Raw genomic sequence first — 15,582 nt, 5'->3', positions numbered from 1 at the left:
TATGCACGTGGGGAGTAAATAGGGGAAAAAAAAAAAATCCTGGGAAGGATATTTGATACAACAAACCCTACAGTTGCCAGCTATTGAAGATACAAGGATTGGGCTTAAAGATTTGCAGGCTTCCACTGAATTCACTAAGGTTTGAATTTAATTCAAAATACATGATTTCTAACAAAAATATTCTAAAAAACAAACACACATGCAAAATGGTCTAAATGTTGTCTAAATCTGGTTCTTCCAGATGATGTTATGCTGTGACTGAAAATCTCGGGCCTAAGTTTTATACCTGTGACGTTAACGTGAATCAAATCTGTGATTTATTTGTTTGTTTGTTTGTTTGTTTAGAATTTTCTGTCTGTACTTCTCTGTTATCTGTTTTGGCAATCAAACAAGGAAATGCATTTTTCTTTTACATGTTCTGTGGTGCTTTATTCAGTAGGGGAAAATACACTTCTGAAATGTGTATTTCAAACTGTACACATATCAACAGAATATTTTTTAATTAGACAATATATATTCTGTGCTTGCAGTACTGGAATAGTCAATCTCAGAGGAAACAGTATCATCTCTAATCAGATCTTCACGGCAATGAGAAAAATGGCAGCTAACTCCTTCACACTTACCTGGTTAGAAACTGCATTTTCACAAACAAATGTTTCATAAAATTTAGCGAATTCTGGTGCATGATCATTAACATCAAGAACTTGGATATATACATTTGCTTCTGAAATTTTTTCAGGATTTCCTAATGGTTAAAAGAAGATGGAAATAAAAATGTATAAATTATCTGCTATATATTTTAAAGTAATATAGACAAGACGAAATATTACCTAAATTTGACAGAGTAGAAAATAGTAACTGACACTTACAGATACATTAAATACTAAATATTTTAAAATAATTCTGTTAATATATAACCTGCAATATGATTTAGCATGTGCTTTTGAAGTTAAACTTCTAATCTTAATTGCTAACATAGAAATAAGGGTGCTTTTTTGCTTTGCTGGGGTTCTGTCTATGAAATGGGTTTGTTTTTCTTCTCCAACATTATGTTAAATTACAATAGAATGTCATGATACTTCTTACAAAAGTTTGGATATGCTCACTTTTTCATTTACTAAGTTGGAAACTGATTTAAATGTAAAAAATAAAATCTGATCTGCAGAAATTAAATGAGGTTTTGTTCATGAAGAGCGTCTTACTGTGCTAGTCGTGGATATCACAATGGTTGGTCACAACTTTTAAGAAATTCTATTACAATTCCTTGATACACTTACTTACACTCCTTCACTACAGTGTACTCCTTTCATATTTTGAAATTTCGAAGTTTTTAGTGAAAATCTCACCAAAATTTACATAATTTCAAAATACTTATGCCACTGATAACCATGAATAATTATAATAGACACTGATAGTTGGTACTAGCTAAACAGAAAGTTGAGACTTCTATAAAGAACAGAGTTGGAACTTGGAAAAACAGAGTTATTCTATCCACCGGTCCCAAAAATATATTTGTAAAGAAGCCCATGTTTACCCAGACGTGTACAGCTTTACTCTTGATGGAAGTAGTAGATGAGATTACAGTTATTTTCCAAGTATTATTTGCACAACAGATTTAATACCTAGGCATTTGATACTCATGAAAGCTGTACTGTTTCTCTTAGATTAATATACTTTACTACTGTGGCTATGTAAAAGCTATGTTAATATGGCTTATATCCAAATGAAAAGGAAAATAAAGTCTGCCAATATGAGACACTTCAATTCCTGCATTTACTGCATTTACATAAGGTTATATTGCTGTAACTATCTCAGACAAGGAAAATCCAAACCTAATTATATAATTTAATGATATAAAATTATGTGTGGAATAGGCCCTAAAATCAATCAGTCAATCAAACAAACAAAACCTTACGCAATAAAAATGTTCATAAATGTCACCTTGTCCTGGTTTCAGGTGGGATAGAGTTAATTTTCTTCATAGTAGCTTATATGGTGCTGTGCTTTGGATTTAGGATGAAAATAATGTTGATACCTGTTGTGGTTTAACCCAGCTGGCAGCTAAGCACCATACAGCCATTCATTCACCCTCCCCCCTCCCTCTCTGGGATAGAAGGGAGAATCAGAAAAAAACCTGAAGCCTGTGGGTTGAGATAAAGACAGTTTATTAGGACAGAAAATAAAGGAAAATTATTATTAATAATAATAATAATAATAATAATAGCTTGTACGAAACAAGTGATGCACAATGCAATTGCTCACCACCCGCTGACTGATGCCCAGCCTATCCCTCAGCAGCCGGCCCCCCACCCCGGCCGGCCAGCCACCCCTATATATTGTTTAGCATGACGTCAGATGGTATGGAATACCCCTTTGGCCAGTTTGGGTCAGCTGTCCTGGGTCTGTCCCCTCCCAGCTCCTGATGCACCCCCAGCCTGCTCGCTGGCAGGACAGAGCGAGAAGCTGAAAAGACCATGGCTTAGTGTAAGAACTGCTCTGCAACACTTAAAACATCAGTGTGTTATCAACATTATTCTCATCCTAAATCCCAAACACAGCACCCTACCAGCTACTAGGAGGAAAATTAACTCTATCCTACTCAAAACTAGGACAATACCACACTGATGTTTTATTTATTGCAGACTAATTCTTGTACTAAGCCAAGGACTTTACTACTTCTCAAAGTGCCCTGAGAGTAAGGAGGGTGGAGTGGGGAGGGAACAACCAGGAGGTTTGGGAGGGAACACAGCCAGGACAGCTGACCCAGACTGACCAAAGGGATATTTCAAATCACATGACACCATGCTCAACATTTACATTGGACATACCCGACCTTTAGGAAGGACAGGCTAGGGAGATGAGTATGGAGTTTCACCCTCTATGTCAATGACCAGTTGGAATGTATGTGGCTCTGCCTTGGGATGGCTGAGGAGCTAAATGAGAATTTATGGGTTAGGAGTAAAGTGAGGGCAGGGACGGGTGATATTATAGTGGGGGTCTGCTACAGACCACCTGTCCAGGAAAAAAAAAATGATGAAAATTTCTAAAAACAGTTAGGAAAAGTCCCGGTCCTCCTGGGAGACTTTTTAACCACCCTGACATCTGCTGGAGGGACAACACAAAAGTGCATTAAGCAATCCAGGAGGTTCATGGAATGCATCGGTGAAAAATTCCTTCTCCATGTGATAGAGAAGGCAAAGAGGAAAGGTGTTGTGCTGGACCTTGTTCTCACCAACAAAGAGGGGCTTGTGGGGAATGTATAGGCCAAAGGTAGCCTTTGTCGCAATCACCATGAAAATGTGGAGTTCAAGTTCCTTAGGGCAGCTAGGAGGTTGCACAGTAAACTCACTAAGCCCCATCCAACCTGGCCTTAAACACTTGAAGGGATGGGGAATCCACAACTTCTCTGGGCAACCTGTACCACTGCCTCATCACATTCTAAGAATGTCTTCCTTATCCTAATCTAATTCTACCCTCTGTTAGTTTAAAGCCATTACTCCACTCCCTGACAAAAAGTCCCTCCCCAGCTTTCCTGTAGCCCCCCCTTTGGGTACTGGAAAGTTATTATAAGGTCTCCCTGGAGCCTTCTCTTCTCCTGACTGAGCAACCCAAACCCTCTCAGCCTATCTTCATAGGAGAGGTGCTTCAGTTCCTCGAGCCCCTTGTGGCCTTACTCTGGACTTGTTCTAATACATCCATGTCTTTTTTGTGCTGGGGGCCCCAGACCTGAATGCAGTACTCCAGGTGGGGTCTCACAAGAACAGAGTAGAGGGGGAAAATCACCACTCTCAGCGTGGTGGCCATGCTTCTTTTGATGCAGCCCAGGATAGAGTTGGCTCTCTGGACTGCAAGTGCACACTGCCAGCTCATGTTTAGCTTCTAGGCAACCAACACACCCAGGTCCTTCTCATCAGGGCTACTTTCAATCCATTCTCTACCCAGTCTGGGAGGAATACAGAGATGTCCAAGCAGTGAAGGATCAACTTAAGAAAGCTTAAGTCCAGATAGAATTGAATCTGTCCAAGGACATCAAGGCAAACAAGAGGTCTTCTACAAGTACCTCAATCACAAAAGAAGACTAGGGAAAATACGTGCCCTCTCTGGAAAGAAACAGAAGACTTAGTTACTCAGAACATTAAAAAGGTTGAGGTAATGAAACCTCTGCTTGAGCAAGGCAAGATGACCTGCAGGGGTTCCTTCCCACCTCAACAATTCTGTGATTCTGTAAACCATAAAACTGGGAGGAGTTAGCTGGGAAGGGGGGCGGGGGGGGGGGGGGTAGGTTTGCCATTACTCATGGATTGGCTGGGTATCACTTGGCTGGTGGTGAGCAATTGCATCGTGAATCACTTGTGTTTATTTTTTGTTTTGTTCTGTTTCCTTTCTTTTTTTTTTCTTTTTCTTTTCTTTCTTATTAAACTGCCCTTTTCTCAATACACAAGTTATACAATTTTCTTTCCAGTTTTCTCCCCTGTCCCACTAATGATAGATCTGAAAAGAAGGTGTTAGAAAGAACAAATTGTTTATAATCTGTTAGAATAATTATAAACAGTTACTGGTCATGATGTTGATTTTTTTGCTCTTGAAGTTGTTGTACTTACCCTCCAAGTTGTATTATGTAGCCTCTTATTTGCTGTATATGCTTCTTTTTTGCTGCTTATCATCTCTGTGGGCTGTTTTAAGGTTGCTTTTCATTTTATCACTGGGCTGTACTGTGTAACACTCCCTCATGAATGATAAAAGCAGTGATCACGAGCCTAACCTGATACCTACTTTCAGCATTGCTGTAACTTTGGGAACCATCTCTTGGAAACTATTAACAATTATACTTCTTACCTTTTCTCCTCAAAGATCTGATCTGTGGAGGAAGGACAAGGAATGACACCTTCCCCTTCTTCTTCACCTTCCCTTCCTTCTCCACACCAGATACAATAGCTCTTGAGAATTTTGAATTTCTTTGGGATGTTTAAACCTGTATATTCCTATTGCTATGTCTCTTGAATGAATTTCTGGTTTGGTCAAAGGTTAAACATCTATTTAAGAATATCACGCAGAGATCTGCTGGGAGACAAGCTAGTTAAGAATGGCAGGGTGTGGGAGATAGTATGGACAGGTACGTAGAACAGTGGGGACCTCCACTGTTTTGGAACTTTACCTCTGAACAAGTGAAGAATCCTAAAAACTGGTGAAGTGTTTGGAAAAATATGCTGTCACTGGCAGTTCCAGAGAGATGTAAATCACTGCAACATGCTGCAACCTGACCCATTTCTACTGAGCCATGTTCTACACTATTCAGCACCCTCAAGGGGAAGATAATGTCTCCGGATCTGATGACAAGATTGAGCTTTGAGAAGCTAGAAGGTCTTTGACTTAGTGTAAGTACTGATCAGCAACAACTAAAACATCATTGCATTACCGACAGTTTTTTCATCCTAAATCCAAAAGACAGCATCATACAAGCTACTATGAAGAAAGTTAACCCTATCGCAGCTGGAACCAGGACACACCTGAAAACAACAGAAGGAAGATCTAAAGGTACTGAATACCTCTTAGAAGTCCTTCACCTACCAGAAAATTCAATCCATGTTTAGATGGCACTAATCATCACTTAGCTCTTAGAAAGGTCTGCTTTCACCATGGTGTAACATATCTACACTAGTAGGCAAGAAGTTTTGTAGCAACAATACTATTCATACTTACCTGAATGTATTGTTGGATAAGAGACATAAGGAAGACATTTTCCAATAAATAAAATCATATTAAGATATTCTAGGAGTACTAAATATCTATTAGATTACACACGTCAATATCTCAACCTGCTCTGCCTAAAACACAAGTATGCTACTCACAAAACATTCATTATAGTTAAAATATGCCTCATGATGTGTATAAGTGTCACTGCTTCTCACTCATTCGGAAGTCCTTAAGACATTTTCTTAAAATAATCTAATGGACTTTTAAGAGAAACCTTTCTGCCTCACTTCAAATTATATGGCTTTGGGTGGTTCTTACATTGCTTTTTAAATTTATAATCCATTAGTTCCTTGGAGAAGACATTTGATTTCTTGGGACTTATGGAATCTGTGCTGATAGCTTTGAGTCTTTTGTCAAAGAAATGACAGCAAAAGCAACTACCACAGAGATAAATGGCTAGATACTCAGCAGTTTCACATTACTATTCCTCCTGTGAAATCATTAGAGCTGTGTTAATCTACCAAAGCTTATGATCTGTCAGTGTCATCTCAGAAATAGTTCTTTGGGGAATGACATTTCTCATGTTTAATCCCAATATTCACAATAATATAATAGGCAATGAAATAGTGCTTGGTTTATTTATTTTATTTTATTTACAAAAAGTAGCACACATCCCTTTTAGAAATAATACACAGAGTGCACGACTTAACCTTTTTAGTTAGGCCAGAAATGGGTGTGTAATGGACTTTGTAATTCTATTAGGAGTCAGGGAATACTTTCAGTGCCTTCAGCCATACACAAAGTGGCATGGGTAGAGCCCAGCCAGCTATCTTGGTTTATTCCTGACTTGCTTGTTCATCAGATTCGTGGATGCTGTGTTGACTTAAAGCCTACCATCAAATAAATGCTCACACAAACAGCACCTAGGTACTAGTAGGGACATTGGGACAAATCTGAAAATAAGTCTATCAACAAAAGTATATATGGCCAAAGAAGGGTGACAATTACACACTGAATTAATGATATGATCCATGACTGAAACCTTCAAAGAACTATAAGTTCTGCAGTCATGAAGTAGCTCTATAACACAATAAAAATGGACATCTGAAAAACCCTATGGACAAATGACTGTTGTCTCTTTAGGGCAAGTTTAGGTAAGACTAATAGTTAACTTTTCCACTGGAAATATAGAGAAATGAGAATCAAATTGAGCTCAAGCCAGTTGCAATCAAGGATTTTTTTTTTCATTCATTTTTAGTTCAATTGAGGGAAAGCTGAGCCAGTCATTCTAATTAAAAAATTAATAAATTGTCCAACAATCATCTTCTGAGTAATTAAATCACTGTCATGTAAATATGATGGCTTAAGGATTTTTTGCTGTCATGCATGCTTCTGTTATGACTGTTAGAATACGTCTATTTATGCTTCAGTCTTGTACTTGGTGGAAGCTGATTAAAACCAAGTAAAAACTGATCAAATAAATCTTGATTTCTCTTGAGCTGGAAAAAGTCCTATGTATAAAGTGCAATAAGGTTCAACAGGTTGCAGGTTCCCACTACTTGAGTTTAAAGTCCGGTGAATTAGATCTTCTTCTGGGTACCTTTAAACCTAGTATCTCAACTGCACGAGGACAGGATGATCCTCATCACAAGTCATGCAATAACAGGCAAATTACTGTCAATAATTTCTGATCTTTGTCATCACAGTAGAGGCAAAAGGCTTGGGTCCTGTATAAATGCTGGGGCATCAAATAAGCCCCCAGAGAGGTTGCTGCTGTAATGCAGTTTCAAGTTCTATCTCAGCTGCAATGAATAGCTACTGTGGATGAGGTCTAATGTCGTTTTGATTTGGCCTCAGTGGAGCCACAATGTCATCCGCAAAATGTCTCATAGTGTATGGTAGGACTATATTTCAAGGAATAAAATGTTACTAGTTCAAAATATAAATAATCTCAGGTATGTCCATAGCAAGGTGACCTAACTTCAATGCTTTGGAATATATTTTTATAGACAGTGACTTTATCATCACTAAAGAAATAAAGAATAAGTATAAGAATATGAAGATAATGAGGGCTCAGTCTGTCTACAATAACTTTCATTACTATGAAAGACCTGCTTTTTTCTGCTCAGGAGACACTTATTCATTTGTAACATTTAGTTCTTTCCTTTTTCATTGTTTAGCTAAACAGAAACGTCCAGACCAAAATCATCCTGCTGTGTTTCCATAGTTCTATTCAAGACATGACAAAAATATGCCAGAGATCAATTTTACCATCATCTGCCAGCTGTCCAACAACATGAAAAGTGAGATATATTTATATTAAAAAACTCCCAGAGAAGCTGAAAAGGAAGGTAATACTATCAATTTCCAAACACAAAACAAAGGCTTCAGTGAAAAAGGTTACTGAATATGTTGCATTGAACTTCTAGCAGTACTATTCTGACATATATACAGGGAATGCTTCCTTTGAGGAACTAATGAATATATGTTTAAAGTAGATTTAACAATAAATAGCATTTCACTGAGATTCAGAATTAAACTAACATGCTAAAAGTATTTAGCAAATCTGTTTGATTTATTGATTAGCCAGTTTTTTAAATTTGTATATTTTTTTCTATTTCTTCTCCTTCATAGGGATTGATGTGAAGAGTTTTTAAAAAGTATCTTAATAATCTTGTTAAACCACCTTATAAATTAGTAGTTGTTAATTTTCTAGAGCATTATCCCAGAGTTAGGGCAAGCAGGTAACCAAAAGTACAAATGGAGGCAACTGTATTTGACTTTCAAACAAAAACGACAGATGAAATCTATATAAAGGAGGTTTCAGAGATTTAATTGTCACTGAAGAGAAGTCTAACTGATTTAGGCCTTACATTCACAATTAATTTGAGCCACAGGTTTCTGACTGGTGTTAAATTAGACCCTGGCTAATTTCACACTAGTCAAAAATCTGGTGTGAAATTAACCAGGGTTTAATTTAACATAAGATCTTGCACTGCAGGAGCAATTCAGATGCTTCAGTGTAACTTGAAAGTGTTACATGCTCAATCCCATTACAATTTCCTTTTTTATTTTATTTTTTATTTTTTTATAAGGTCATCTTTTATGAAAGAGCACAGGACCTTGGAGCTCAAATACATTCTGCCTCTATTTAACTAATCATTTTAATAATGTTCCTTCATGTAGCAAGCAATAGTAGTATAATGAGAAGGAAGCATGCATTCTTCATTTAAAGTAAGGCATATTCAGAGGATAATTACAGTTTGCAGTATATAAAGCACAGTTCCTTAAATTTCTTACTCACTGGTTTCTGTGGCTGTAACAGTTATGTTGTGCCAAGAAGCAATCTCTCGGTCCAGAGGTTCAGTTGTAATGATTGTTCCATTGTGTTCATTGATGCTGAACAACCTCTTTAAATGCATGCCTTGGACAATAGAATACCTGCACAAAAAAAAAAAAAATAAAAAAAGTGAAGCAAGAGATTCCCTAATACTGAAATGTTCCTTGAAAAGCAAGGACATATAAAGCTACTGTCAGTTGAGAAAACAGAGCTGTGCATATATACATATAAATGTGTGCTGCAACAACTCAGAAGTCATGAAAAATGTACACTTATAAACATTTAAAATTCACTGCTGCCAAGATCAAAGCTCTTCTTTCTATAAAACTAAATATGTCTCAGATCTGTATTAATGTGAACTGAATCTGAAATGCATTATTCATTCTTACATCTAAGTCAGGCTCACAGCAGGTGAATGACTTCGCTGAAAAGAAACAGCAAAAGTGCCACTTGTGAAATGAATAACACTAACAGCTAAGTGGAGGTATAATGGTAAATATATTTTATCATTGCTGACATGCTCTGATACTGAGGGAATGGGCATTATAAAGAAAGAAAGACAACTATGTATAATGGAATGTCACATAGGCAGGCTACAAAATCCTAAAGTAGAAGATGATTGCAAATGAGTCCAGTGCTCCTGAGTCTTCATTTAAAACACTCTGGATGCTATGTCCATATGCAGACATGCACATGCACACATATGTACATACATACCATTCAAATTGTTAAAGTCACAGGCCAAAGATGGACTGAAAAAAGACACCAGAGATATTGGTTCAAATGGAAAGGATATTTACCAATATTTTTTCATGACATGCAAAAACAAACAAACAAACAAACAAACAAAAACAAAAAACTGTGCCACAGTTCCTAGCAGAGTCTCTGTCACAGAAGTGAAATCTGTTTTCAGGGTTTGAAAGGTTCTTACCATTCCAGTTTGGAATTCCCACATTTAATTATTCCCTCTTTTATTGTACGTCTAATTTTGTTTCATAAAGACTTTCTATCTCTTGTTGGTATTTAATATTGTTGGTATTTAAGACTAGGCATTTAAGACAAACGCGTCAGCATTTGGATGATTATCTTTTTATCTAGACTTAGCTTTTTGTCTGTTTGGAAAAACAGTAAGAGAATAAATCAAGGAACCTTCATAACACAGACTGATTTTTTGTTGTTGTTTGAGACAAACACCACTTAGAAAACTCTATTTAGGGATTTATAATTCAATCTTTTCTTATTTATTTTTTTTATATACAAATTATGTGAATATTTCTCATTCTTTGCATCCAAAGCTTGTTGGAGGTTTCTGACACTGTTTTTCTTGGATTTTTTATTTTACTTTTTTATTAATCTGATTATAGATGAATAATTTTCAGAAAATCAATGCTGGATAATTTGTTTGTTTATTTATTTATTTATTGTGGTTTTGCAGACCACAATATGTCTTTGTGTTTTTTTGTTTGTTTGGTTGGTTTGTTTGTTTGTTTAATTTAAAAACTGGAGTTCTGATTCAGCACAGCCAGATATCTATATTATGAGTACCTGCTATCATTTGTAATATCAATGGTTTCAAAATTAGATCCATGTGTAAGTTAGTCAAATAACCATATCTGTATATAAAAGTGACACGCTCTATTATAAAGCAATTCAGTGATGCAATATATGTTTCACTGTTCAGACATACTGACTTCCTAGCAAGTTCCATGAAAGTATTTCAGATTCAGAAGTCATAGATAAGCACTATGTTTACATGTTTTTGTAAACATTGGAGATGCTAGAAAATCATCCAATTAAACAGCAAAACGTGTCATTTAAACAAAAAGTTATGTATATAACCAACATAGCAAACCTAAATTTTTATACATACCTTGTATTTTTTATTCCTATTTAATCTAACCTATAACTAGCTTACTAAATAACAGTAAATTAGTAAGAAAACATAGTAAATGGCACTGCATTTACTATACTACTGAAACCCTAATTATGCTATATTCATATGTGTGTGTGTGTGTTTGATTTTGCTGTTAGGAATCTGACAAATTAATCTACACACCATAAATTATTTTGAACATCATGCATCTGTCCCTGTATCCTAGCTTCTTTAAATTGCAGAGTACAGTGAAATCAAGTAACATGAGAATTCTAAACCATGTGTTAAAAATTAATTACCTGTTTTCTCCCTTAAGAAACAGCAAAATTAATTTTCAAAATTAGAATCCTGGGGTATTCGTTTATATAATATATTTATATAATATTTCTGTGTGGTTATTGTGACAGATGTAGAGAATTGGTCAATTTTGGTCTTGCTAAGTTGAACTGATATCAGAGGAACTGTTCTGTTTCTCCCTCCTAGCAAATAGTCCATCTCTCCTTTTCTCCAGCGGTTATGGGAAACAGACTGGAACACCTCTAGGCACTTACAGCTTTGACTATGGTACCCTGGCTCTGCTGTTATGCAGAACTTCTTCCAGGCCACTGTATAATAAATTATCCCATCTCAAAGTGATCTTAAAGCTGTACAAATTTCATTTATTTAGATTTTGGGCTAGGGATCAGGATTTAACCTAGAATAACATATGTTATCACAATGAAAGCACGATTAACTGCAATCATGAGCCAAAGTAAGGAATACAAATAGTCTTTGGGGACTTCGAAAATCCCAGCTCTGATTATAATTGAGGACTATTCAGATTTTTAAGTTAGGTACCTGACTGGGCTGTCATCATTGTCTGGATCTCTTGCAGAAACAACTCCTACCAATGAGCCATTTGCAACCCCTTCAGCTATCTCCATCACATAGTTCTCCAAGTTGAAAACTGGAGGTTCATCAGCATCTTGCACACTTATTTTGACAGTAGTTGTGTCTTCAAATGGTCCTTCTTTCAGAAAACGGTCATCAATGTATCTATTTACAACTTTAACGCTAACACTGTGTCTCCTCTTGCTTTCATAATCCACTCTCTGTTAAGAAAGAAAACAAGATGTGGAATATTTCTTTTTTTACACATTTGAATTAAAAACAGATCTATAGGTGGTGTGAAATTAAAGGCAAAATAATGTTACCTTTCTTTCAAATTTTTTCTTAATAGATACTACTAACATTAAAAAAAAAACAACAACTTTAAAAACACTTTAACAATTAAATGATGCAATGTTTTATTTGCTTTCACATGTACACTGGTTTTCTTGTTACCATTAAACAACACTTCCCACAGAAGGTCATCCCTAAAACACCTTCTTCTATTAGTACTTGCATTTCCAACATAAGTGTAACTTTAGCAAACATTATTCTTGACTCTAACATAAAGAATGGGAATCAGTTAAATTCCACTTTAATTTAATCTTTCAGATTGTTAGAATGTACCCTCTAAAAGAAAAAAAAAATATCCAGAAGGCATCAAAGAGAGCTTAATAAACGCAGTTATATTATTATATTTGACTGTCATTATCCTCTGAAATTAAAAAAAAAAAAAAATTAGAAACCTTCCTGAGCTACAATTAGCAGAAATTAGAAAAAGAAATAAAATCACCACCAGCAACAACAAAAAATGTTATAACATTCAGTTCTTCAGACTCCTGGATTTCACTAGAGACTACTGAACTTTATCTCAACTGAAGACCCAGATGGCCCAAAATGCTTCCTTCTTCCTATGTGATGTCAAAATAAGTAACACAGTCCCAAATCCTCTGAAATATCTTAATTCATAAGTTAGTATATTTAGTACCTTTTTAAAGCTATGCCATTACAAAAAAAACTTGACTGCCTACCTAACATTGTAATACATTCTGGCTTCAGTTGATTTTAACAGGAGGTGTTGAAGGGCAGGAGGTATTGTGTGTACATTTTATTGATAAATATTTTACGGTTGATGCACAGAAGATATTCTCACAATGGAGTACACTTTGTTGCACAGCTAGGAATAATATTAAGATACTTTGACTGTCAGTATTGTATTTAACAGTTACGGGAATGAGGAAAAAAGTAAACAGAAAGAAAAACATGTTTCTTTTTATCCCCCTAATATTCCAGTCAAATTGCAAAGCCTGATGAAAAAACATAAAATAAATAAAATAAAAAGAATAAAAAAGAAGTGGCATTTTATAAAACATCCTTCTTATTTGAAGAGGTTCTTTCCTCTATTTAGAGATTTTTCAGAAGGCTTCTGAGGTCTCACCTTTTTTAATAAGATAATTCCTTCTTGAGTCTCATTGTCAGTAATGATGTCAAAAACATCTGAACTATCTCCTTCAATGAAATAGTTCATGGCTGCGTTCTCCCCTGTGTCGCTGTCTTCTGCCATGATTTTGCCTACAGTAGTGCCCACAGAAGCATCTTCAGAGACATTCAAATAGTATAGTCCTGAGGAAACAAATACTAACACAGCTCAGTGATCCATGGTTTATAGCTATTGAGGCTATGATGGCCTGAGGTTCTCAGAAATCAGGAGAAAGTCCCCGGCTTTTACTAGACCAATGTATCTAATCCAGCAATGGATGGACCCTAGGGGTAGGGTGACACAACCTTTCTTCCTATGAGTATTGTTCTCTCAGGCCCATTTTAGACATAAATAAAAGGCTAAGGAGAATCAACTACAGATGGGTAAGAAAAAAGCAGTGGACGGCAGCACTTTCCAAACACATTTCTTCAGTTCTTCCTACCAGCCCATCTCCCACATCAGCAACAAACTCCCTGGACAGACTGTCACATAATTCGTCAAAAGCTTACAATACCTTCCTAAATAAATAAATATTAAAAAGAGAACAAAACAAAACAACAACAAAAAAGAAGAGGAGAGGAGAGGAGAGGAGAGGAGAGGAGAGGAGAGGAGAGGAGAGGAGAGGAGAGGAGAGGAGAGGAGAGGAGAGGAGAGGAGAGGAGAGGAGAGGAGAGGAGAGGAGAGGAGGGAGAGGAGAGGAGGAGAGGAGAGGAGAGGAGAGGAGAGGAGAGGAGAGGAGAGGAGAGGAGAGGAGAGGAGAGGAGAGGAGAGGAGAGGAGAGGAGAGGAGAGGAGAGGAGAGGAGAGGAGAGGAGAGGAGAGGAGAGGAGAGGAGAGGAGAGGAGAGGAGAGGAGAGGAGAGGAGAGGAGAGGAGAGGAGAGGAGAGGAGAGGAGAGGAGAGGAGAGGAGAGGAGAGGAGAGGAGAGGAGAGGAGAGGAGAGGAGAGGAGAGGAGAGGAGAGGAGAGGAGAGGAGAGGAGAGGAGAGGAGAGGAGAGGAGAGGAGAGGAGAGGAGAGGAGAGGAGAGGAGAGGAGAGGAGAGGAGAGGAGAGGAGAGGAGGAGTTGTATCCTATTGCTGAGGGCAAAATATATGTATAGCAATTTAGTAAGACATTTATCTCCAAAGCCTCATGATAAAAACAGAAGGCCTGAGGTCCTTTGATAGTGGTGGGTTTTCTGTTCCATTCAGGTTTTTTATCTTTATTTTTTGTTTGCTGAAAACAAAGCACAGACATGTTCAGAAAAAAAAAAATAGTAATAATAAAAAAAAATATCATTGAACTTAACAGAGCTACAGTAGATCTAAGTCGCCTAAAGTCTTCAACTACTGTAAGAAGCTTATACGCACTCTCTTCAAATTTAGGTGGATTGTCATTCATGTCAGAGAGATTGATGGTAACTGTAGCTGTTGCTGAAAATGCCCCAGCTTGTCCAACCATATCTTTGGCTTGGATGATGACCAAATACTGATCTTTTGTTTCTCTATCCATTTGGGAAGCCATTCTGATGACCCCTGAAAATAAAAAGCAATTTTTTATACCCCTGACATATAATAGTCATGTTTTTTTCCCAATATCTGACTATATAGTATGGGTATAAAATGGAACATTGGTCAGAGTTGTGGATTTACAGTCTACACTATGCACGGCACACCTGTCCTAATGCTGGAAATTAATACTCATGGGAACATCTACACTGTGCTACAGATTCATTCTTTGAGTTACAGGGAGCAGAACACACCATATACCTCTTCTACTACATGTAATCATCCTACTTCCCCAGAAATTGAGATTTTGAAGAGATGTCACATACCTGTGGTTTCTCCAACTACATAGAGGTAGAAATGGTCACATAGTGAGTCTTAGAGCTGCTAAGTCAAAAGTGTGTCTCTCTGGGTCCACTTGTTGGATAGGGTACTCAGAATCTAACTCTTTTCTTTAGCAAGATAATTTGCTAACTAAATTTTTCCTTCTCTAAAAAGAGTGTAATCTCAGCTTCCCTTGGGATAGAAAGTAATGATTTATTTATTTATTTGTTTAAATCTAGGAGTTATGCAAAAATGTAAAAATATACGGTGATATCAGCTGATATTTTTGCTGAAATGAAGAAAGAAATATTTGCTTGCATCTACTTTATGTTAGTTTACGATTTATTTATTTATTTTTCAGGTGACAAGATCATTCTGTAGTACCTGTCTTTGGCTCCACAGAGAAATAAGGCTGACCCTGAATGAGACTGTAAATCAGACGGGCACTATTCCCATAAGAAGGATCATCACCATCAGTAGCTGTTACCTGTGCAACTGAAGTACCTCAAAGAAAAAAATAA

The 15,582-nt window shown here is 36.7% G+C and overlaps 1 protein-coding gene across 16 annotated transcripts in view; it reads right to left on the bottom strand.

The window, feature by feature from the left end:
• Positions 1–15,582, bottom strand: part of LOC106034976 (cadherin-19) — a 116,496-nt gene that overhangs the window by 15,700 nt on the left and 85,214 nt on the right. For 15 of the 16 annotated variants that reach the window (XM_066992752.1, XM_066992753.1, XM_066992747.1 and 12 more), the window contains 6 exons: positions 15,446–15,565; positions 14,603–14,767; positions 13,213–13,397; positions 11,745–11,998; positions 8,999–9,135; positions 624–745 (listed from right to left, as the gene is read on the bottom strand). In XM_066992752.1, the coding sequence (XP_066848853.1) occupies positions 624–745; positions 8,999–9,135; positions 11,745–11,998; positions 13,213–13,397; positions 14,603–14,767; positions 15,446–15,565 (983 nt within the window). The remainder of the gene's footprint in view (positions 1–623; positions 746–8,998; positions 9,136–11,744; positions 11,999–13,212; positions 13,398–14,602; positions 14,768–15,445; positions 15,566–15,582) is intronic. The other variant, XM_066992750.1, reaches the window with a different exon arrangement.

The sequence above is a fragment of the Anser cygnoides genome, chromosome 2, assembly GCF_040182565.1.
Source record: "Anser cygnoides isolate HZ-2024a breed goose chromosome 2, Taihu_goose_T2T_genome, whole genome shotgun sequence".
Lineage (NCBI taxonomy): Eukaryota > Metazoa > Chordata > Aves > Anseriformes > Anatidae > Anser > Anser cygnoides.
The sequence above is the reverse complement of the archived record's forward strand: the minus strand, read 5'-3'. Positions and strand labels throughout refer to the sequence as shown.